The sequence below is a fragment of the Ceratotherium simum genome, chromosome 1 (assembly GCF_057802395.1).
Source record: "Ceratotherium simum simum isolate JZ-2026a chromosome 1, ASM5780239v1, whole genome shotgun sequence".
Lineage (NCBI taxonomy): Eukaryota > Metazoa > Chordata > Mammalia > Perissodactyla > Rhinocerotidae > Ceratotherium > Ceratotherium simum.
Window position 1 is genome coordinate 104375809 of NC_141900.1, and position 25107 is coordinate 104400915.

At 55.0% G+C, this 25107-nt stretch overlaps 1 protein-coding gene across 1 annotated transcript in view; it reads right to left on the reverse strand.

Moving 5' to 3' along the window:
* Positions 1-23361, reverse strand: part of SMARCD3 (SWI/SNF related BAF chromatin remodeling complex subunit D3) — a 34664-nt gene extending 11303 nt beyond the window's left edge. The window contains exons 1-2 of the mRNA XM_004430600.3: positions 23270-23361; positions 20968-21108 (exon numbers count right to left, since the gene is read on the reverse strand). Coding sequence (XP_004430657.1) covers positions 20968-21006 — 39 coding nt within the window. The 5' untranslated portion in view covers positions 21007-21108; positions 23270-23361. The remainder of the gene's footprint in view (positions 1-20967; positions 21109-23269) is intronic.
* Positions 23362-25107: the final 1746 nt, after the last annotated feature.

Consider the following 25107-nt stretch of genomic DNA (forward strand, 5'->3'; position numbering starts at 1 on the left):
TTATGGGGTTATGAGGGAGCCCCAGAAGGGGCAATGCAGAGGAAGCTGGCAGTCCCTGGGGTACAGGAGGGACAGGAAACAGGAGGAGCAAATCCTGAGATCCCCAGGCTGGGAGCCCTGGCCCCGCCCATGCCTCCAAAGGCCACACCCCTCTCTCCTCCTGGAGGAGAGGCCCATGGCTTTGGGACAACAGTGGGTCAACTTTATGGGCCTCCTGGGGCTGCACTGTCAGAATCTAGGTGAGGATGGGGCGATGCCTGGGGGAATGTGTTGGAAAACTTATTTGAAGTTAAACCCTGCAGACCCAGCATTACACTGGGGAGTCCTGACCCTCAATGTTTCAGAATGCCTTCAGAGGTTGGGACAAAGAACCAAGGGAGTGTTCTGCTCCAGGATCCTTCCTTGCCTGCGGCCTGATTCCCTTGGGCCCTGGTTGTGCACCTGGCTGTCATTGTCCGTTTAGGTGCCCACTGTCAATCCCCTGAAAGGCCAGAGAGGACGTGTGTCGAGGACACCCCTCCTCTACGGCCGGCTTAGCAGGGGACCTAGAGATCCCATTCCTATTAAATCTCTACCCAGGCTTCCCCCTAGAGCCACACATACCGAGACTGGGCCCTGGTGGGGTGGGGATGGGTGGGCAGTTGCCATAGGCCATGAAGGTGGCTACTGGTAACCTGGAGAGGTAATCTCTCTAGTCTGTCCACTAACCTCTAAAACCTGTCACTCATTCCCATTTCTAAGCCTCTGCTCCAGCTATTCTTTTGCCTGGAATCCCTCTACTGCTCCTCTGCCTGTCCAGATCACATTCATCCTTTAAAGCCCATGTCTCGCCCCACCTCCCCCAGGAAGCCTTCCTGGTCCCACTCCTATGCACAGGTCTTTCTCTTCTCCGAATGCCCATTGCCATCCACCCTGCACCATGAATTGGCACTTGACTGACTAATGTCTGATGTGCCCTGTGGTTCATGTGTATTAGATTTGGTTTCCCAAATAGGCTGCAGCTCCCTGAAGTCAGAGACCGGTCTTTAAGTCCCACTCTCCCCTCATGCCTGGACACAGGGACTTGACATGACCAAATGCCTGCTAACGCTTGCAACCACCCAAAGCTCAGTGGGCCAGTGGACCGAGCTCATGCTCTGACACTTACCTGGACATGTGAGTCACCATGGGCACCCCACCCCCCATGGGTGCTTCTAGCATGAACACATGAACCCACAGGCCTTGGAGGTTCTGGGGGACTGGGCAGGGGCAGTCACCTCTAGGCTTTGTGTAAAGCTCAGAGTTCTCAACTCTTGGAGAGGCCTTTTGGGAAAAGAAGACAGCAGAGGAGGTGGATGGGCACCCCAGACTGGGCAGCTGAAAAGTTTGAGGGAAGGGCACGAAGGGCAGTGGGAACACCCAGCATTTGTGAGGGGCTGGTCTTGGTGGTGGAGGAGATTGCAGGAGGTGGTTAGACCAAAGGCTCTGGTGGTACCTGAGGAGGAGCCCACAAGTCATTCAAATCTATAGATAACCCCCTCCAGGGCCACCCCAAGACCAGGGCCTACCCCTGCAGCCCCCTTTCTGGGAGACATTCTTATGTGTGCACAGACAACAGATATATAGTGCATACATGCCCCGAGGCACACACCAATGCAAACGCCAAAGGGACAAGGAGCCACATAGATTTTCACACACAGGCACACCCTGATCACCTCCACATCCCACTTGCAAGGCCCAATTCACAAGGCACCCGCCAACAGACAGGTTTGCATGCTGCTTTTACGGGGGCAACCCTAAGTGTAAGGACACAGGGGACCCTTCAGACTAGAAAGCAGAGGCGCCAGTGTGGATGTCCCAGCCAGGACTCCCACCTCACACAGGCCAGGAACCCCGAAGTCTCAGCCCCAGAAGGGCGCTCAGCAGTGCCATGCCGCTGGCTCCTGCCGGTGGGAAGGAGGCCCAGGGAAAGCCCGATTCCAGCAGGCAAGGGGCTGTCCTCCAGGCCAGACCGGGCCCTTAGCCGCGGCCAACTGGCCCAGGTCGAGCTCCGGGCAGGCCGTGCGCGTGTCCGGGCACAGGGCGGCCGCCCGGAGGCCCGGAGCCGGAGTCCCCCCTGCCGTCCCCCCATCTCTTCTTCCCTCGCCGAAGCACCACCAGCACCAAATGGCAAAGCGCCTCTCCCCGCGCAGGGAGAGATGAGCCGCGGCCGGCGGGATGGGCTCGGCGCCCCCTCCCCCCACCATCACCGCGCCCGAGCGCTGGGGGCACGTCCCGGCCCGCGACCGCCCGCCCTCACCCTCGCCCGCGGGGGCCCGGGACAGCGGCGGGAGCCGGCCCCGAGCCGGCCCAGGCATGCGCACTGCGGCCTCCCTCCCGGTGAAGGTCAGCCCAGGGCCTAGCTGCAGGACTCAGAGGCGGCGGGGAGAGGCAGAGGAGGGAGGAGGGATGCAGCGAAGAGACTTAACTCCTTCCCTGCGGGAAGACGGCCACCGAGGCTGGGGCCGGAGCCCGGAGTCCCACCCTCCCCGCCTTCTGTGGAGGTCCCATTACGGGGACCGGCTCAGGGGGAGGGGGGAGGAGGGGGAGGGAGAATGGAAGAAGGCGGCTAGGAGGAGAGGAGGGAAGCTGGAAGGGGAGAGGGAGGAAGGCAAGGGAGGAACAAAGGAAACCAGACTGAAGGGAGAGACCTCTTCCCGCTGCCCCTTTTCCCTACACCCTACACCCCTAGCAATAAAGCCTTCCTTAGCAGAAAGACATCGCGTGTGAGTGTGTGTGTATGTGAGAGAGAGAGGGAGAGAGAGAGAGCAAGTGAGGCCACCTGGAGCTCTCAGGCTGAGGACCCAGTGATTTCTATGTTCTGGCCCATCCCTAAACCCAGCCCCCACCTTCTCCTTTGGTCACTAAACCCCAGGGCATGCCAGGGGCCACAGAGGCAGCTCTGACCCAGCCTACCTGCCTGGCCTAAGTCCCAGGCCCCCAGGGAACCCTGGCTAGACCAGAGATGGGTGGAGGGGAGTCTGCACCTTAACCCCCACCTCTAGTGAGGGGCTTCCTCCAGCCAGCAGACAGGACATTGGCAGCCCAGACCAAGGGCTTTGTGGCACAGTCCTCCTCCTCCTCCTGGCTACCCTCACTACTCTTCCCAGGCCAGAGTAGCGCTGCGTACCTCCCTCTTTGTGCAAGAATGTTTCCGAGCCCGGGACACCCTCTGCTACTATCGAGGGGGCGGTCTGTCTCTCTGTGACTTCACCTTTCTGTGTCAGTTTTGCAAAGGCACACAAGAGAGACAAATAGGATAGAAAGAAGCAAAAAACAAAGAAAAAGTAGGACACCTAAACAGTTGTGTGACCTTGGGCACCTCGCTGGACCTCCCTGCCCCTCAGCTTCCTCAGAGTAAAAGGAGGGGTGTAGTCAGAGGATTCCTAGGGCCTTCCTGCCTTGAAATCCAAAGATTCCATAAGACAGAGACAGGAACCAAGACAGACGAGGCAGGAAGGAGAGAGAGACAGAGACACAGAGAAACAGGCCCACACCAAGTAAGGGGTGCTGTCAACCCGCAATGAAGCCTGGACCCTGTCACCCACACCACCATGCGGTCAGCCTCCTGCCAGCAGGGCAGGGCCTTGCCTTGGGGTCCAGAGGCCTGCAGGATAAGCAGGTGCATGATAAAGGTTAGCTGAATGAGTCAGTCCTTCCTCTCGTTGCCTGCGTGTGTTTCCTCAGTCTAACGGGCGCTCTGTGACCCCCGTCCTGGCCCCTCACATACTCCTCACACATGATCACTGCAAACATCAGGCTGCTGAACGTGCTGGTGGCAGGAAGAGGGAAGAGCTGGGCCTTGGGCTCTGAGCATCTGTATGCCCAGAGGGAAGGCACATTTGGGATTCACAGAGAGTTTTCTCTCACTCTCCTCATGGCCGCCACTAATTAAGTCTCGTGTAGCAGTTTACACCCAACAGCTTGTGGCGCTGTGCAAAAAGCAGCCACACTGGCCTGGTCCCCATTTGGGGAGGATGGGGTTGGTCTGTGGGGCAGTGTTTGTGGGGAATCCTGAAGGGTGCTATAACTGCCCCAGCCCCCCTCCTGTGGCCTAGGGGTGGAACACAGGGTGTGGCTCTGCCTGCTGGGGTGGCAGGTAGGTGTCCCACAGAACCATCCTTGCTCCCCTACCACCCATCTCCCTTTGGACCAACTGGCTTGTGGGGCTAGATTCAGGGGCAAAAGCCAAAGGGATCTGGGGCCTCTGGACTCACAGGCTGTCAAGATTCCAAGCCACAGCGAGCCTCTCTCTCCTTCCAGAGCATAGGCGCCTACCTTGCCCCATGGCCTGCTAGTTGCCCGGCACCAGGGCTGGGAAACCCACCTATCCCCACACACCCTGTCTGGCCGAACCCATCACTCCTGCCCTGCTCACGCCCCACAGCTCCCAGGCCCTGGCTTTCCTCTATCTTGGCAGACAGGAGCCCCATCCCAACACCTCTGATTCCTCTCCTCTCTCTCCCACAGCTCAGTGCTCCCTCATGACCAGTGTCAGGACAATCTCCTGGTGACCTAAGGTCCTGCCCCTCAGCCCAGGAAGCTTCTGAGCTTTCAGTTACTGCTCTGATCAGGTGGTCAGAGGGATTTCTGCCAACCACTACATTCTGAGGTCTAGGATGTCACCTGAGTGAAGAAAATTGAATAGAGAAAAATTTCATCTGCATTTCCTTAAAGAATTTTTTTGGAAAATTAAACCAAATGGCAGCGGGCAGTAGAATGTATAGATAAAACATCCACGGAAGCAACACATGGACCTGGTCTCCCAGATGTCTTCAACTCCATTAGGAGTCAAGGGTGAGTCCTGGTCACAGATCTGAAAGGGCACTTTCTACTCTGCATTGACCCTCTCCCCTCCTAACCTGACACTCGGCCTCTCCGCCCAGGTCTGCCTTGAGTGCCCCTGCTTTACTGTCATCATGCCCTTCCTCCCTGTGTCAGGCGCCACAGAAAGACCCAGACTCCCCTCAACTCCTGCAGCCTCAGCTCCATAAACCTCTGCATACCCCTCTTCTGCTCCCATCTCCCACCAACCTGAACCCTTCTACAGTGTGGTCTGTCATAGGTAAAATTGCCAGTACACTCGGCCACTTCTGTGAACATCCCTTTGGCCTTCTTGCCACAGAAGCCAGGCTCCCCCCTGAGGAACTGCTTCCCCTGAAACCTTCCATGCGGTAGCAGTGTTTTTCCCAGAGCCTTGAGGTGGGGTAGGGACCCTCCTTGCCCCTCCCTGCTGCTTCCAGACCCCTGGCTTTGCATCTTCCCCCACGTACAGCACCTCATTTCTTGAGGGTTCTAGCTCCTGCCTCAATGTCTCTCCCTCTAGCACGACTCCTGTCCTCTTGTTGCTGCTTTTCAGGATCCTCGTGGCCAGTCCTTCCCACACCTCTGGTCTCTTGGTTCCTTAGCCACCTCTCCTCTAGTGATCCTCCACCCTCCCTCAGCCACTCACTCTAGGGTCATCTCTTGGACCTTGTCATTCCAGCAGCTGCAGCCCCCACTCCCAGTATCAGCCTTGAGCACCCCACTCTCTGACCACCATCTTCTTTCTTTGCAGCTCACTCTGTCCAGCTCCCTGACCTCCAAAGCCCGTGACTCCACTGGAACCTCTGGTCCACTTCTCTGACCCGTACCCCTCATCACAACCACACCCTTACATATACTCTTTTTTTTAATTATGGTAAACTATACATCACATAAAATTTACCATTTTAACCTCTCTTGCATATACTCTTGACTCTCTTACTTAAGAGTTAAATCCAGCTTCGCCAACTCCTCCCCTGCACCCCATACTGAACGTGGCTGGAGAAAGACACACTACCGCCCTGAGCTGGTCTCACTGCCATCTCAGGAGCACGGTCATCACCCACCCCAGCTGCCCAGCCGTCCCATTCTTTCCCTAATCCATTGACGTCCTTTCCTGCTCTCGCTCCCCAGGAGTTTTTCACATCTTCTCCCTCCTCCAGCCTCCAACTCTTCCTCCCCCCTCCTCACTCCCAGCTGATGCCCTTGCTTCTCGCTTCCCTGAGAAAACAGAAGCTTCTGAAGAACTTCCAGAGACTCCCATCACATCCTCCCACCTCCCGGCAACCCTCTCCCGGTTCCTACAGCTGAGTTATCTGTGCTCCCGTCTAAAGCTGGCCATCCCCTTGTGTACTAGCTCCCCGCCCCTCTCACACCCTCAAGGACATTATTGCTCCAGCAGTTCTCTCCCACACCATCGAGTCATCAGCTCTCCCCTCTCTACTGGATTACTCCCGTCAGCACAAGAAGTACTGTCATTTTCCCATCTCAGAAAAACTCTCACAACCCGCCTATCCCATTGGTTACTGCCCAGCTGCAACAAAACTTCTCAAAAGAGTTGTCTACATTTGCTGTCTGCAGTTCTCCCTGAATCCCAGTCCCTTCAGGTGCACATCCCACTACTCCACTGAAAATCCTCTTGTCAGGGCCACCAGTGACCTCCCTGTTGCCAAATGCAGCCATCAGTTCTCGGGCATCATCTTGCTTAACCAACTCCAGCATTCGACACAGTTTCTCACCCTCTCCTCTTTGAAATACCTTCTACCCTTGGCTCGTAGGACACTTCTCTCTCTCTTGGTTTTCCTCTTGCATCCCTGGCTACCCCTTCTCAGTCTCCTTGGCTGTTCAGCTCTCCTTCCCTCTCAGTGCTGGAGCGCCTCAGGACTCAGTCCTTGGTCCTCTTCACTTCTCCACAGTTGCTTCCTTGGCGATCTCATCCATCATCCAATCTCATAGCTTTAAATACCATCTATGTGTTGGCAACTCCTGAAGTTTTCCTCCGGCCCAGTCTTCTCTCCTAATCCTTAGACTCATATATCCAATTGTCTACTCAACATTTCCACCTGGATCTTTGATCTTTAATAGATAGCTCAAACTTAATATGCCCCCAGTGAAGCTCCTCCTCTGCCACCTCATACTTGGCTCTCTACCCACAGTCTTCGCCCTCCTTCCAATTGCTCAAGCCCACAACCTTGGAATGATCCTAGAATCCTGTGTTTCTCTCACATCCCACATCCAATCTGCAGGCAAGTCCTGTTGGCTCTGGATCCAGAATCCAGCCCCTTCTCACCTCTCCACTGCGACCACCCTAGTCCAATCCATGAATACTGAATAGCTTGCTTCCAACCTTCCCCCAACAGTCTATTCTCAACACGGCAACCAAGGTGGTTCTTTATTTTTTTATTTTTTATTTATTTACTTTTATTTATTTTTGTGAGGCACATCAGCCCTGAGCTAACATCTGATGCCAGTGCTCCTCGTTTTTTTTTTTTTCTGAGGAAGACTGGCCCTAGGCTAACATCCGTGCAACTTCCTCTACTTTATATGGGACACTGCCCCAGCATGGCTCCACAAGCAGTGCAGCGGTGTGCACCCGGGATCTGAACTGGTGAACCCCGGGCTGCCGCAGCGAAGCGCACGCACTTAACCGCTTGCGCCACTGGGCTGGCTCCCAGGGTGGTTCTTTAAAAAAGGTGTCAGATCACATCACTTCTCTGCTCAAAACCCTCCTAATGCCCCCATCTTATTCCGAGTGAGGGCCAAGGTCCTACAGGTCCCAGGACCCAGGCCCGTCACTACTCCCTGCTCCCTCTGTGCCCTCACTTCCTGCCATTCCCTCACTCTTCTCTCTGCCCCAGCCTCTGGCCTCCTTGTGGTTCTTCAGAAATTCCAGGCATTCGCCAGCCTTGGGGCTTTAAGCCTGCTGTTCCCTCTACCTGGAAGACTCTTCCTCCAGCTGTCTGCATAGCTAACTCTCTTACCTCCTAAAGTCTTTGTTCAAATGTCCCCTTCTCAACTGGGCACAATCTATCCACCCAATAAAAACTGCAGCCTTCTCCCTCCCCTCCACCCTCCTTATCTCTTTTGCTCTGCTCAATTTCCTCCCATAGTACTGCACATCTTCCACCATTCTACATAATCTACTTACTTGTGATGCTGGTGTTTTTTTTTTAATCTTTTTTGTTGTTGTTGAGGAAGATTCGCCCTGAGCTAACATCTGTGCCAATCTTCCTCTATTTTGTATGTGGGTTGCTGCCTCAGCATGGCTGATGATGGTGTAGGTCTGTGCCTGGGATCTGAACCCATGAACCTGGGCCGCTGAAGCGGAGTGTCCCAAACTTAACCGTTGTGCCATGGGGCCAGCCCCTGATGTTAGTGTTTAACTTCTCCTTCCCCCGTTAGAATGTAAGCTCCAAGAAGGCAGGGGTCTTTATGTCTTGTTTGCAGATAAATCCCAAGTATCTGGCACGTGGTAGAGACCCTAATATCTCAAAGGTGTAGGTAGAAAGAGGCCACTCTAAGTCAACTCAGGATTTCCAGCAGGCTGCCAAATGCTGGAGGATGTTCCAGTCTGAGCTCATGTTATCACAGAATTAATAATAATATCATATTAGGTCCGTACTGGACTTGACTGTTGACCAAGCACTTTCATGCACATTAACCTGTCTAATCCTGACAGAGACCCTATCAGGTGGGTATTAGGATTCCCATTCTGAAGATAAGGAAAAGGAGAGTCTAAAAAAACCATGTGACTTGCCAAAAGTCAAAGTTCTATTATGGGGTGGGGCTGGGACTGCAACTTGGGTCTCCCAACCTCAAGGTCCCTGGGTTCCCTCCTTCACCCCAAGCTGCCTCTTGACGTCCCCTTGTGTAGTGCCTGCCTGCTGGGAATAGTCACACACACACACAGGCCCCTCCATCTTCCCCAAACACCTGCTTTTTAAAGAAGGAAATCAAGATCCCCAGAGACCTATACATTTAAACTGAATTACCTTCAATTATCTTTTAAAATACACCCCAAAAAACTCAAGCAGATTGCTTCAAACACTGGGAATATAAATTCTAGAAAATTTGCCATCTACTTGTCTAAAATAAATTTGAGTGCGTTTGAGGAAGAACCTTTAGTTCCTGTGTAAGAATTACCTTTAGCCAAAAATGAATCCTAGTTAAACTCTGAACAAGCCCCTCGCTCTTGTGGGTGGGGCAGCGGGTGGTTCCGTGGCTTCTCCTGGCTTTATGGGTGGACAGACACTTGTGCGTCCCTGTAACTCCTGGGTGGGAAACAGGCACACAGATCGCCATGTCAACACGCCTCCCTGTCCGCCCACCAGCCACCTCAGTACGTGCTTCCTTTGGGAACATGTGGCTACCCGGCCATAGGGCATAGGCAGACAGTGCCCTGGGGCAGTCCCAGTGCTACCTTGTCCTGCCTTCCTGGTGCCACTTGGTAGCCATAGGTCTGGAGAACTCAGAGGGTCCAACCTGGCCTAAGAGGGGTAGGAGAAATGATCTGAGCAAAAGACAAAAGGCTCCGTCTGTGCCCAGAGGACCGCAGCTTTCTCAGGGAACCAGGCAAAAGCAGCGGGATTGAGAGAGGATGATCTGCGAGGCCCGTCTATAACCAGGGATTTCACAGTCAAAGCCAGCTCAGCCTCTCTTGTGTCCCCACACAGCACACCCTGAAGTCAGACCATGCTTTACTCTTGGGCTGAAAGAACTGCAGTGACAGCCAAGAGGCCTCATGAAGACTCCCGGTGGAGCAGGATAGGGAATGGGAGGAGGGGTGGTCTCAGGGCCTGGACTTGCTGGGCGCATCGCCCCTGGATTCTGCAAACCTTTGTAACTAAGTCCGGCTGGTGCCCCCCGCCCACCTGTATAACGAGCCCCCTCTGGGTAGCCCCTCAGCCTGCCCTGACTCCACGGCCTTGCTCCCACATCTGGGCTCTTGCCTTGGCCATCAGAACCGAGTCTGTCTTGGGCCAGGGCTATGATAATGGGGCCTGACTGCCCTGCCCATTGCTCCAGTTCTTCTGGGGTCCTGTACTCCTCCCAGCCCTGAACCCACTGGGTGAGGTCTCTGCAGGCTCCATCATGTGATGGCTCTGAGCTTGGACTCCAGAACAGGGCTTCTCAACCTTGGCAATGTTGACATTTTGGGCTGGATCATTCTTCATTGTGGGGGCTGTCTCATGTACCTTATGATGTTAGAAGCATCTCTGGCCTCTATCCAGAAAATTCTACCAGCACCCTCCCCCCAACTCCAGCGTGACAAACAAAAATATCTTCCGACATTGTGCTTTGTCCCTGGAGGGTGAAACTGCCCCAGGGTTCAGAATCACTGCTCTAGAGTCAGACAGTCTTAGGTTCACACCCGGCTTAGCCACTGAGTGACCATAATCTTGTACAAGTTACTTGACCTGTCTGAGCCTCATTTTCCTCATCTGCAAGACAGGGACCCCCACACCTGACTCACAGGTGGATGTGGGGATCAAGATGAGGTCGTGTGTGTGCAGAATTCAGCACAGAGTAAACACTTACCGAATAGTTGCTGCTATCACTAGCTTCCTGATGCTAAGGCTGCCTCACCCTGTGGGCTTGGTGGCAGCTGCTCTGCCCTGCCTCTGGGTCCTGGTGGTCCTGCTGCCAACCAACCCCCAGCGAGGTGAGCAGTGAAAATAGGACTTCCCTAGAGGCCTTCAGCTGCGGGGCTGTCCCAAATGCCATGGAGGGTACCTATGAGGGGTTGGCCAGGCGATTATTCATAGCGGCTAATTATGGGGGCTCTGGAGCCCGTGGGGAGTCTGAGTTCTACCCAAACCACTGGAAGCTTCCTTGAGCAGAGAATGACCACCAGTGGCATTAGTATGCAGGGTGGGTCTTATGTGGGAAGCCTGTGCAAGCAGCCCAGAAACTTGGTAGGGGCTGCAGGAAAGGAGGGAGAGGGAGACACTCAGGAGCCACCACAAGTAGCAAATCAACTGAACTTAAACCTAAGAATTCGTGAGGCCACCTGTTGGGTCTAGGGAAGCTGAGGTTTGGGAGCTGCTGCTGAGGCATCTGAAGGAGAAGCAGGGCCTCCTCCCATACCCATCCCCTCCCCAGATTTAGTGGGCACCTACTATGTGACTGTCTTGTGTGAAGTGCTGCTGATTCACATGCTAGACACACCCTCAGCCCTCGGGACTCGATGAGCTTGAGGACCAGAGAGGGACTGATGGGGTTGAAGGCACCAACAGGGTGGGAGATGTGAGAAGCTCACGTCAGCTCCTGCCCCAGGATGGCGGCAGCTCTGGCACGAGGTAGGGAAGAGTGAAGGACCAGTGCATCCCATTCCAGAGCTCTGGGCTTCCTTATGGAGAAGAAAGGCAATCACCCCCTACCAGCTGCCTCTGCAGAGATGCTGTGGCTTGGTGGGGTGTCTCACCTTGGTGGCAGTGGTGGAGAAGCCAGCAGCTGCAGCTGTGCCTGGGGGTGATGGTGCAATCCATGAGTTCCTAGGAACTGGGCCCCAAGTACCTGGGAGGCAGCGGGGCCGGCCAGGGCCGAGCAGCAGCAGCAGCAGTGGAGCCGGCTGTGGGGCTGGCTGTGGGGCGGGCTGTGGGCTAGCCGCTGCACCAGTGGCACACTGGATGCCCAGCACATCCGTGGGAACAGAAGGGCTGGAGGCCTCCCTCTGGCTCTGCACATTCCCATGTGAGGAAGGTTGGAGCTAGGTGAGGAGCCAATGCTCCAGCAGCCAAGGGGCCCCAGGGATTCCACAGTGGCAGCGAGTCAAATTGTCCCTCGGGCCCTTGGTTCTCCCTGTGGCAGGTATGACCCAGGGTCACCTCCTGAAGCTTCTGGCCACCTAGAGCTCATCTTCTCCCTCCTGCATAAGACATGCTCCAAATTCTGAAGGCAGCTATCAAAGTCCTTCTGTTCTGAGTTAAACTGTGTCATCCCCACCCCCACCAAATTCATATGTTCAAGTCCTAACCCCCAGCACCTCAGAATGTGACCTTATTTGGAGACAGGATCTTTACAGAGGTGATCAAGTTAAAGTGAGGGCATTAGGATGACCCTAATCCAATAAGACTGATGTCCTTATAAAAAGGGCAAATTAGGACACAGAGACAGACACGCATAGAGGGAATATGATGCGAAGAGACACAGGGGGATGACGGCCATCTACAAGCCAAGGAGAGAGGCTGGAACAGATCCTTCCCTCACAGCACTCAGAAGGCACCAGTCCTCCCAACACCTTGATCTGGGACTTCCAGCCTCCAGAACTGTGAGACAGTGTACTTCCGTTGTTTAAGCTGCCCTGTCTGGTACTTTGTTACAGCAGGAAAAGGAATCCACCCCCAACACCGCTCTTCACTGTTCCTATGTGGGTCTCCATGAGACCTGCCTGACAGTCCGTGTGCCACCCGGGCCTCTCCCCTCACACCCTCTGGTTTGCCTGAAGCCACTGAAAGCATGGCGCTCAGAACAATGTGCTCTACTAGCACAACGCAGAGCAGAACCTGGGGCCGGAAGACCTGAGTGTGAGTCTTTATTCCACCACCTATTGACAGGAGCACAAAAGTGCCAAGTCATGTCATCCTCTCTGAGCCTCAGTCTCTTCATCTTTAAAATGGGTATCCCATCATCTCACCTCTCACTGGGTTACTGTGAATAGCAAAACAGTAATGAGAGGACATATGTGAAAATTCTCTTTAAGTCACAAAGGACTGAATAAAATCATCACTGTTATCAAGGCACCGCTCGTTGGTAACCACGCATCCCACTTTGGACCTGTAAGGAACTCACTGTCAATTAAAACCTTAATTCTCTTTCTACTCTGATTGTGCCAAAACATGTCTCCCCATGCCATACTTATAAAGTTGCCTTTCTGCACTCAGGAACAAACACTTATATTTATTCCCATTAATATTCATCTTATAAGAACCGGCCCATTATTCTAGCTTGAGAGCTTTTGAATCTCAATTCTGTTATCCAATATATTTACCATCCTTTCCAGCTGTGCATCATTCATAAATCCAGTGAGCATGACCTTCTCTCTTCATCCAAGTCTTTGCTGAACGTATTGAAAAAGGACAGGCACCAGGACAAAGCCCTGTCTCCAGACAATTTACACTCTTTGGGCTTCGTCCTCAACAGGCAGCAAATTTACTCAATCCTAGTAACATCCAGTGATGTGCTGGAATGTCACGTGGGTAGTCTAAAATCAGCCATGATAGGAGTATTTATACCATGGAAATTGGCAAATGATCCAAATTAGATTTCAGCTCTCCCTTCCCACCCTGTCAAGAGCCAGTTGTTAAATATTTACCAGCACACCTCTGCATCCAGCCCACATTTATGTGTCATTCTCAAGATACTGGGAGAGCCTCTGTCAAACACCTCCAAATGAACACATATATCTTTATGGAGCTTAGTAGCCTACAAAACAGTTCAATATGCATTATTTAATTTGGTTCTTTAACATCCCAGGAAGCTGAAGGGCTGGATGTTACTACACCCATTTTAAAGACGAGGGACACAAGGTTAATGATCGACTCAGAGCCAGAAAGTGAACTAGTGTCGAAGGTGGGGTTCTGACTTCCATATTCTGATTTTAAGGTCAATGTGCTTTTCAGCCCTTCATCCAACTGCACCCTTACCCGCTGGTAGTCAAGGTGCCCCGACCCCCTGAGCAGTCACTGCTCTGGGTTAAAACACAGAAAAGCCGACAGGGGGATTCTACGAGAGCCCCTGGCCTTCCCATTAGCAGCACATCATTGAGGATTAATGAACAATGCTTCTCAAAGTGGGGTCCTTGATCTCTACTTGGGAAAGGATCCTCAAGTTTTTGCCAATACTCTTTGCACTTTGTCTATAACTCATTGATGACAAGAGACTACCTAAAGTGACAGCAACTCTTAACGCAATGTTTCTCAAACTGGGGCCCACTGACGCCTGGGGGCCCTCGAGTTCTTGGGGTGAGACATGCTGATTTAGGGTTCTGGGCCTGAGAGATAGACAAGATGACAGGTGATGGGTGATGGGGTAAGGAAAGCTCAGGTGCATGTTGCAAACCAGGCAAGGCGGACAGGTTTCGCTTAGCCCACACTGTCTTAAACGTTTTTAAAAAATCTTAAAAATTGGGAGATTTCACATAAAAAACCAAATTTCCAGAATCTCTTAAAAAACTGGAAATCTGGCAACACAAGCCCACCAATACACTTGGAAACAATCAGATGGAGTTGAGGAGGGGCTGTCCTTTTTTGAAGGGGCATGAGCTCTCCAATTCACCACGCCTCCCATTCTCTATTTAGGGTTGCAAACTCTAATGCCCCAGAGACCCAGCTATTAATGTAAACGAGTGGCGTGGGCTTGGCGCACGATGACAACTAGGCTTTGACCTTGGGCCTCAGTGCTGGGGTAAAGGAGGATGGCTGGGACCTGGTGAAGGGGGAGCTGCTTTGCCCTTTCAGGCCACTGTGGTTGGGTCCTGCACACCTCTGAGGGTGTGGTGGAGAGACCCCAGCTGGGACTCTTGCTCTTATAACCACTGGGAAGTTACTTAACCTCCCTGTGCCTCAGTGTCTCATCTTAAAGTGATGACAATAATAACAGCATTTACCTCATAGTGTTGGGGTGAGGATAAATCAGCTAAACCATGAAAAGGTCTTAAAACAGTCCTTAAAACTCACAATAAGCCTCAATCAACACCGGCTGCTATTACCCTGACTCTGGCCTACTTGGCTCCTTCCCTTCCCACTGTAGCTGGTCTAGAGTCTCAGGCGCTGCTGAGGAAGTGAGGTGGGGCTGAGGGCGCTGTGGGGGTGGGGTGGGGGCAGTCCTGCCAGTTAGGGCTGTCATCCACCCAACAGGCATTTTTTGAAAGGGTTTCTAAGACAGGGTTTTCTCCTGAAGGAAGAGGCCAGGGTAAGATGAGGGTGAGGGTGGTAAAGTAGGGGGCCAAAGGGGAAAGTGAGGCAAGAAAAGGCAAAAGCAAAATGATGCGTCCTGCTGGGTGGGGGCAGGGTGGAGTGGGATTGTAATTGAAGCTGGGGCCCAGCTTGTCCTCCTCTACTGAGACCCCTCCCCCTCCCGCAGCACCTCCTCAAGCCCACCCACCTGGGCGCCTGCTGTTGATTCAGCTGCTGAAACCCGACCAAATCTGTTCACAGCCCAGCAGAGCCAGAGGACCACAGGGCCCTCCCCGGGGCCCCACTGGCTCACTTTATTTTTCCCAACTAAAAACTTTATTAAAGGCAAAGAAGGCAGGCCTCTCAAATATGCAGATTGCATCAGGCTGGATGGAGAGATGGGCTCAAACTGACAAGGCGAGTTCACAGATTCGAGACTCCCTGGCTGGTGGGAGGAAAGCCCCCGGCTTCTTCCTGACTCCAGGCCTGTATGAGCCAATGGTGTCATGGCAGCGAGAATAGCAAGCTGGGCCTGGAACCAAGGGAAATCCTGGTCACAGGGTCTACAGATGCCACCTGGAGTGGGGGCAGTGCTGAGCATCGCATTTTTTTTTTTAATTTTTTATTTATTTGTTTTTTTCCCCCAAAGCCCCAGTAGATAGTTGTATGTCATAGTTGCACAGCCTTCTAGTTGCTGTATGTGGGACGCGGCCTCAGCATGGCGGGAGAAGCGGTGCGTCAGTGCGTACCCGGGATCCGAACCCGGGCCGCCAATAGCGGAGCGCGCGCACTTAACCGCTAAGCCACGGGGCCGGCCCCTGAGCATCGCATTTTAACCCATGTGGGGTGTTCTCGGCATTCACTGTGTTCCGGGCCTTGTGCAGAGCACTCAGTACTCAGCGTCCCACTGCATCTTCATAGAAGGGACATCAGGCCCTATCTTACAGATGAGACACTGAGGCTCAGAGAACTAAGTCCCACTTCCCAAGTCGGCCTAACTGGTAAGGGGCAGAGCTCATCTGTTAATGGAGCTTGGGTGGCTCAAAGCCTGTCTGACCCCACTAGGGGGCCCCGCCCCCCCGACTCTCCCGGTGGGCAGGTGGTGGTGAGTGGCCTGCACATGCCCCCAGTTAAGGGGCACCTGAACAAGCCAGAGCTGGATATTCCCGAGAGCAGACACGAGGGATGTAGAGAACTGCCTGCAAAGGTCCGCGGGTGGGCAGATGTGAGAGAAGCAGAAAGTTTATTCTCGTAACTCCAAAGGGCAAGACCAAGGTCACAGGGAGGAAGAGCCTCCCTCACCACAAGAACCACTGCAGGTGGAACGAGCCTCTGGGAGCACAGTGAACAGATCCTGTTGGAGAGGGACTGCCCGGCGTGGGCAAGAGCACCTGTGTGGCGCAGCTCAGGTGTCAGCGGGTCAGGGTGGGCAGGCAAGGAAGGCCCACCCTCGGGTCGTGGGGCTGTAGAGAGGGCGGGGCCCACAGTGCAAAGGGATCCCAGGCTCATTTTAGGGTCAGCTGGCAGAGCCACCTCCTTCTCCCCTCATTGCCTCCTTCATTTGCTCGTTCCTTCTGTACTGTGCTGAACAAGACAGATGAGTGTGTGCCTTTAAGGAGCACTACGAGGAAATATTTAAATTTTTGGCATATGCTACAAACAAGAAGGTAGGACTTTACACCTAATGGGGTGGAGAAAGTGTCTCTGGAAGAAGTAGCATTTAAGTCAAGACTTGAGTGATGAGGGTACTCAGAGAGGTGAAGGGAGTTGGAAGGGTGTTGCAGGCAAAGGGAACAGCATATGTGAAGGCCCTGAGTGAGGGCAGCAGCTCGAAGCCCAAGAGGAAACGGAAGATAGAATGGCTCAGGTCTGTGTTGCAGGAAACCCTGGCTACCCTGGTGGGTTGGGGTTTGGGGAGGGGGCCAGATGGAGTGTGGCCAACTGTTACGTGGCTACTTCAGTGGTCCAGGCAGAAGACAACAGCGGCATGGACTAGGGTAGAGACATGGGAAATACGCAGATGTAACTGAGATTTATCTAGGAAGTAAAATCAAATGAGGGGCTGACCTGGTGGTGTAGTGATTAAGTTCACGCACTCCACTTTGGCAGCCTGGGGTTCACAGGTTCGGATCCTGGGTGCGGACCTACGCACTGCTTATCAAGCCATGATGTGGCAGGCGTCCCACATAAAGTAGAGTAAGATGGGCACGGATGTTAGCACAGGGCCAATCTTCCTCAGCAAAAAGAGGAGGATTGGCAACAGATGTTAGCTCAGGGCTAATCGTCCTCACACACACAAAAAAATCAAACGAAAGGATGAGGTGATTGTTCCGATGGAGAGAGAAGAAAGGGATAGGGTCAAAGGTCACTGCCAGGTCTGTACTTGAGCCTCAATGTCACTGTCAGTGATGTGGCCGGCCCTACCCCCACTGCATAGGGGACCCTGCTCTCTGTCTTCATGTGTTCACAAGGAAACTTCTACTCTATACCCCCAGAGAGAAGACTCAGGAATAATCCTGCCACCTCTCCCCATCCCACTTCCCCTTGGGAGGGGCTTGGTCTGATGAGGGGGTGAGGGTCTGATACCTACTGGACAAGTTCCTCTCCTCAGTCTCCACAGTTTGCCCTTCCCTTTGGGCAGTCTGCTGACAGGAGGGAACATCTCCTCCTGTTCCCAGGCCCCAGGTAAGCAAACCCAGGTTAGGGTGCAGGGTCTGCCTTCTACAGCTGGCCTCAGGTTCAAGCCTCTTTCTTCAGTCCAACTTTCCCTACAATAGAGTTGATATATCCCTGACATCCGAGCCTGTTTCTCAGTGGGTTCAGGAGCTGGGGGTAAGGCGTGTGATGGTCCCTCCCTGTACCCAAACTCACCTGTTGGGCATACGTGCTGACCGAGGTCTTTATTGTCATAGGAGGATATTACCCCACCCCAAGAATGTGACTCTGGACTTGATCCCTGATTTTAAATAGACCTTCCTGCTGCCTGATATTTAGGGGAAACGTTGTTGTAAATATTAACATAGAGAGTATTTCCTGCAGGCAGGCAAGCATTCCTCCAGTTGTTCTAAATTTTATCTTTTGATTGAGCACAATCAGCAATATTTATATGGCTGCCCAGCATTGTGCTGGTCCTTGCCTTAGCCCCAGGGAACTGCTGGGGTGTTGTTGAGGACATTCCTTACCTTTGTCACACAGTATCCCCTTTATGTCATCACACGGGAGAGACTTCTCGGGGTCTCAGGGTCAGAAATCATCGTGTTTTTGAGCCAATGGTTTGATTTCTGTCTTACAGGCAGTGTGAACCACGGAACCGCTCCTGTTTCCCCGCTGGGTGCGGGGCCTCAGGCCTCGGGGTGGGCGTTTGTGCACTAATGTCATCCTTGGCTACAGCAGACTCTCCCTACCCTGCGCTCCCCATGGCCCCAGCTCCTCACTATACTGTGTCTTTGCAAACCACCTCAAACCCTCTTTGGAATGAGGTGCAGCGTAAGTACATCCTCCTGCTTCTTCTCATCTCTGCTTCTCTCCCCTTTCCTCACAGCATTCTGTTCCTCACTGCAGACCCCAGAATAGTCTTCAGTCTGGAAAGAAGGTTGACATGGGAGATGGTCCAAGTTTGTAAATTCCAGTAAAGGCATGACTGGGGCACGTGCTCTTGAGACATTTTCTCAAATTTCCCAGAAGTAAGTTCAGGTCACAAAGAAATCGGTTTCACAGCTTGGGATGCAAATCAAGAGAAGGGCCAGGCTGAAGTGGGCGACTACTCTCCCATAGGGTCCCTTATAAGTTGCCGAGGGTCCGCACATCCCCCACTAGCATGGGACACCAGGGGACACAGCCATGGCCCCCACAAAGCGCTCACCGGAAGCAGGCTGACCTCTCTGGTGCAGCAATTTGAAGGGCTCAGAATCCAGCCAAAACAGAGGGCCACTCGCTCATCCTGCGTGTCTGCAGCTCAGCCTCCTCCCGTGACACCTCCTCCGGTGACACCTCCAGCTCATTACCTCCGCCACTTAACACTCACTAACAATGAGCTCGCACTTGTAATCACACTGCCAGCGCTTCGGTGAAGACAGCCTCCAGCTGCTGCACCCGGGCTGCGCTGTCTAGACGCTAGCACAGGGCCTGTCAGCATCCAAATGACGGCACGTGCCCAGGCCGCCAAGCATCAGAGCCGGCTGCACGGCAGCAACGGCACATGCTGAGTGAAGGCCAATTTTATGTTAATGTGACTCCAAAATAAAATGCCAGAAACTTCCCCCAGCACCTCACCCCTCACCACCATCATCACACAGAGAGGATGGAGCTCCTGACTCCCCAGGAACCCCAGGATGAACCCTTGATTCACCTGTGACCAGAGCTACTCGGGGACCAGGTGTCGCTAGCAGGCACCTACTGCCCCCAGAGCCTCCCAGCCCCTAGCTTCTCAAGCCTCCCCTCCCCCACTGCCCACCCCTTCAGGGTGAGCACCTCCTTCAGGTAAGGTCTACAGCCAAGGGCACCCCTTACTGCTCCTGGGGAGCCCCTTAGGGCTTAGCTCAGTGCACATCAGCCGCAATTTATGAGCACTTACCATGTGGGGGCCCATCTCTGGCATACCTCCTCCCAGAGACCTCAGCTGCCTCCCCATCAGCCCCCTCCTTTGACTTGGACCCCACCCTCAGATACCCCAGACCCTTAGAGCCACGCAGGAAGAATGTGCTTAGCACACTAGCTCACAGCTTGTCTTTAGGATTCTGCATTAAAAACCCAAGCCCTCCACAAGCTGAGGAACAGGTCCCTGCTTAACCTACGGCAGTGGTTAGGTCGTGGGGCAGTGGGCGGACCTTTGCTTGGGGGCCTTGACTTTCTCTGGTTTGTTTCTGTGGTGACCAGTACCAGGTGACTGTACTCACTGTGGCTGCCACCCAGTGCTGCTCCTTCCTCTGGCCCCAGGCACCCCCAGCAGCCAGCGCCAGCACCATTTTGCCCTGGGTACAACCCAGCCAGAGGGGTTGGGGGCAGAGAGGGGGCAAGGCTGCCCCGGGCTTCAGAGCAGCCCAGGCAGGAGGACAAGTTCCTCCGCTGCTTCTGAGGAAGGAGAAGCTGAGAAAGGCACTCTCATTCTGCTCACCCCTTGCCCCCGTGGCACCAGCCGACCCTGCCCTCCTGTTCTCCGAAAGCCCACTGCAAAATGCCCCCGTCCAGGGCTTTCCCGATGTCTCCCTCCTCAGAGCCCTGAGGCCTGAGTCACTTGCTGTGGCACTTTCTGTGGGATTGCCTGAATCTGCTCCCCCAACTGGACTGCGGGTCCTGAGGGCGGGGACTGGGTCCCTCCCACCTCAAGGCCCAACAGCAGCCAGCCCATTGACGGGCGACTCCCACCACTGAACAGTGACAGGAGGGGCTGGGCAGGCAGAGCTCAGACCAGACTGCAGGCTTGAGACCCCTTCCCACTGATGAGTGGGGCTCTCGGGCAGGCAGCCTTTCCAGCCAGGGCCTCAGTGTTTCCTTCTGGACCAGAGGGACTGATGGGACTAGCCAGGCTGGCCTCCTCTCACTCTACCAAGAGGAGGCTCAAGAGGATCCAACTCACGTGCAATGGGTCTGAGAGCACCTCTGGGCTCAGGGCCTGCCCAGTGGCAGCGCAGGGCTGGCTCCCACCAGAGGCCATGCAACAGGCTGCCACCACCCTCTCCTGCCAAGGACAAACCCCCGCCTCAGTCCTAGAAGGCTTTTAGAGGTTTGCCACAGCATGTTTGGGGTTAGGTTTCTAGAGCCCAAGTTGTGCCAGGGATCAGCAGCTTCCTCCCAGCCAGCAGAGAGCATGTGCGTATGGGTGTGTGTGTGTGTGTGTGTGTGTGCATGCACACATGCACAGCTGAGGGGAGAGGAGGTGTGTGTTTGAGTGTCTGTGGGTGGGAGGAAGTGGAATAAGCCAGAGCCCCAGACCATTTTCACCGGAACCAAAAACTTGGCTTCAGGTTCGCCTGTCCCTGCCTCAGCCTGGCCTGAGAGACAGGACCCAGGGATGCCAGGAGGTGAGGGGGCACTCAGCAAGAGGTAGTGCCAGGGAGGAGGGAGATGTCTGCAGGGTCTGGGTGGAGGCTCCAGCAGTGGGAGGGGATGAGAAGAGGCAGTGCCATGGATCCAGCTGGGGCAGAGGTGCCAAGAGGGGGCTGTGTGGTGTGACCAGAGACCAAGGGCCAGCAGCTTGCAGTAAGGCCCCAGGGCTCCTGCTCCTGGGCCAGTGAGGGGAGGTAGCACCTACCTGTACCACGGTGGGGGGGTGCTGAAGGCCTGGAGTCATAGGTGGCAGGGTCCTGCAGCAAGGGAGTCATCCAGTGCCCCCTCGGTGCCTGGGCCCAGAGCCCACCGCACCTGCAGCACCAAGAGCCATTCTGAGGAAGATCTGAAAGGAGAGGGCAGTAGGAGGGGAGAGCCAGACCCTGAGCCCCAAAGGCAGATTCACAATGGGTCTCAGGAAGCTGGTGAAGAAGCCTGAGGGCGTTGGCTGTGTGGGCCAACCCCCCAACAAGGAGGTCAGAGGAAGAGAGGAGGTGTGCAGGAAGGGACCGGGACTGAGGCGGCGGGCGAGGGCCAGCCTGGGCTGGGCGGCACGAGAGAGAACATGGGGCGGGAGCAGTGTGAGGGCAGGAAGCAGTCGGAGACCAAGTCCTGCAAGGCAGAGCTAGAAGGACGAGAGCAGAGGATCCAGGCAGAGCCCAGGGCCTGCCAGGGGAGGCAAGTTTGGGGGACCTGACAATAGGTGGAGGAGAGAGCTGGGCATTGGAGGGGAAGGGCATGACCGTCAGGCCGGGATGGGACCTGGATGACTTCTGGAGACAAGAGGCATCCCAAGGGAATCCTAGCGGTGGCAGGCAGGTAGAGTCAGCCTGCTCTGTAATCTCCTGGCCCCTCCCTGTGTGCACAGCCTTCCTGGCTTCACCCCCTGCCCCAGAGCCCACCTGGCACTCCCCACTTGCATCTCACTCAAGAGCAGGAAGGCTGTGGGCTGGGGTCAGAACCCAACTTGTGAACTGAAGTCCCTGGGCAGAAGGTGGGGGTGGGGAATGAGGAGAGGGCAGTGCTGCAGCAATGGGAGAGCTTGAGAGCGGTTCAGGGTCAGACGTAGGTGGTGTTGGCCAGGGGGTGACTCTGAGAAGGGTGAGGAGGAGAGGGGGGCAATGAGAGGAGGAAGATGCCAACAGGGGAGAGGTTGCCAGCCCAGGGTTGGGGGGAGGTGCCTGCAGGAAGGTGGGAGACAGAAGGACAACCTGAATGGGAGAGGGGTGTCCAGGCAGGAGGATGCCAAGCGGAGACAGGGGAGGTGCCAGGTGGGGGAAGGAGGGGAGATGCCAGGCAGGATGGGAGGAGGGAAGGTACAGGGGTGGGGGGAGGGAGGTGCCAGGCAGAGGGAAAGAAGGGCAGGTGCTGGGGAGGGAGGGAGATACCAGGCAGGATGGGAGGAGGGGAGGTGCCAGGCAGGATGGCAGGAATGGAGATGCCAGGCAGAGGGAGGAGGGGAGATGCCAGGCAGGATGGGAGGAGGGGAAGTATGGGGAAAGAGAAGGTGCCAGGCAAGGGGAAAGGAGGAGGAGGTGTGTGGGGGTGGGAGGAGGGGATGCCAGGCAGGATGGGAGGAGGGAGGTGCTAGGCAGGATGAGAGGAATGGAGATGCCAGGCAGAGGGAGGAGGGGAGGTATGGGTGGGGGAGAGAAGGTGCCAGGCAGAGGGGAAGGAGGGGAGGTGCCAGGCAGGATGAGAGGAGGAGAGGTCGGGGGGGAAGGTGCCAGGCAGGATGGGAGGAATGGAGATGCCAGGCAGAGGGAGAAGGGAGGTGCCAGTCAAAGCGGTAGGTAGGAGGGAGAGGATGCCAGGCAGGAGCACGATGGGAAAGTACCAGGCAGAGGGGAGGTGTCAGGCAATGGGGAGGAGGAGTAGGTGCCAGACATGAGGGAGGACAGGAAGGTACCAGGCAGAAGGGTGCCAGGCAAAGGGAAGGAGTGAAATGCAGGTGGAGGGAGGACGAGAAGGTACCAGTTACAGAAGGAAGGGAGGTGCTAGGCCAGGATGAGGAGGGGAAAGTATCAGAGAGGAGGTGGGATGGGAGTTTGCCAGTCACGGAAGAGGTGCAAGAGAGAGGCTAGGAGGAAAAGGTGCCAGGCTGGAGAGTGGGGAGGTGCCAGGAAGGGGAGAAAGAGTCAAGAGTGGGGGAGAGATCAGGAAAGGAGGAGGGGAGAAAGATGCCAGGCAGGGAGAAGGGGGTGCCAGGTAAGAGGAACGTGCTGGACAGGGGATAGGAAGGAAATGCCAGGCAGGGGGCGGAGGGGAGATGCCAGACAGGGGAGGGGGAGGAGGGCTGCCAGGCAAGGAGGAGAAGATGCCAGGCAGGCGGGAGGAGAGGAGATACCAGGCAGGGGGGAGGAGAGCTGCCAGGCAAGGGAAGGAGGGGTGATGCCAACAGAGGCAAGATGGGTACTGCCAGGCAGGGAAGGCGGGGGCGCCGGCGCAGCGCGGCCGGGCGGCGTCTCTGCCAAGGGCCTGGGGGCCGCACGGCCCGGGTCGCTCACCTGCTCCCCCGGGGCCCCGGCCCGGAGCGCGGCCGCCCGCTCACCGCTCGGCGCTCGGCTCGGCCCGGCGCCTGCGCCGCTGCAGCCCGGAGCGGGGGAGGCGCAGGGAGCGTCTGCAAAGAGCGAGGAGCTTAATAAGGAGTTAGGGATCAGAGCAGGCAGCCCCATCCATCCGCATGTGTGATCGCCATGCTCGGAGCATCCCGGCGGGCCCGGCCAGGCCCATTGTGATCTTCAGCCTGTGCACAGATGCGCCTTAGGTCTGTCGATGCACCTACGAGCCCACAGGTTCACACAGACCGTCAGAGCATCCTGTGGGACCGCAGACATTACCTACTCCAGGACCGCACACGCACACATACGCGCGCGCGCGCGCACACACACACACACGCCTTGGGGTGAGGGTTGGGGGGCTTCAGTTCCATTCCAGGTTCAGGGCCGGGCTCTGACTGATGACACCTCCCCCCCTTTATGCACTCGCACACTCGTGGTCTAATCTGGGTCCCTAGCCAGCTTTACTCACGTCTCAGCAAGGACCCTGGCAGCAAGAGAAGCCCTTTCTCGATGTCTAGGCAGACGAACTGGCTGTGGTCAGTCGGTGAGATCTCCCAGGAGTTTTGCCTCAAACCACCAGACACAGGTTGCTCAGTGCTTGGCACACAGTAGGGGCTCAACTCCTACGTGCCGGAAGGGATGAGCCTCAGAGAGCCTTAGGCAGGGGCCAGAGCGATGGAAGCCTTCCACCTGGAGGAGCCAGCAGGCAGAGGCTTTGGGGTCAGGGGGCTCGGCAGCTCCCCAACCCGCACCCCCAGGAGGAGGCAGGCAGATAGCCGGGAGCTGTGGCAGAGGCCCAGGTCAAGGTCGAGTCCTGCCCCCTCAGGTTCCCGCCTTTGCCCCAGGCCCCGCCACTCCCTTCTGGGGCCTCTCTCCTTACATTATGGATATTTTGGGGTCCTGGGCTCCAAGTGCTGCCTGGGCCTGCACTGTCCCTGAGATGAGTGGGGCTCACAGGCAGACACGGAGGCTTTTTCACCCCCACTTTTTTTTGGTTGTTGGTTTTTTTTTTTACTTAAAACAATTTTTAATTGTGGTAAAACACACATAACATAAAATTTACCATCTTAACCATTTTTAAGTGTACAGTTCAATATTGTAAAGTATATTCACACTGTTGTGCAGCCAATCTCCACAACTTTTTCATCTTGCAAAACTGAAACTTCCCATTAAACAATTACTCCCTGATATCTCCCCTCCCCCAGCCCCTGGCATCCACCATTCTACTTTCTGTTTCTGTGAATTTGACTACACTAGTGCCTCATATAAATGGAATCACACAGTATTTGCCCTTTCGTGACTGGCTTATTTCACTCAGCATAACGTCCTCAAGGTTCATCCATGCTGTAGCAGGTGTCAGAAGCTCCTTCCTTTCAAGGCTGAATAAGATTCCATTGTATGTATATATACAACGTGTATATGTATATATACCACATTTTGTTTATCCGCACATCTGTCCATGGACAACTGGGTTGCTTCCACCTTTTGGCAGCTGTGAATAATGCTGCTTTTACACCCTTTTAAAACATATTGATGCTAAACTGGACGGAAACTCACTCCCTCTCAGCCCTGGGAAGACTCGCTCAGCTCCTCCCCCAGCCCGCCCTCATACCCTGGCTACTCAGAGGACCCACTGTGGCCTTTTTACCCAAATTTGCTTACTTAATGCCCTTACTCAAACTTATTCCTGTGCTCCTTCTCATGAGCTTAGTGCTGCCCTTCCTAGCAACATTTACGTTTTAACAAGGGACTCCTGGAAATGCCGGGAAGGGAGAGGCCAAGTG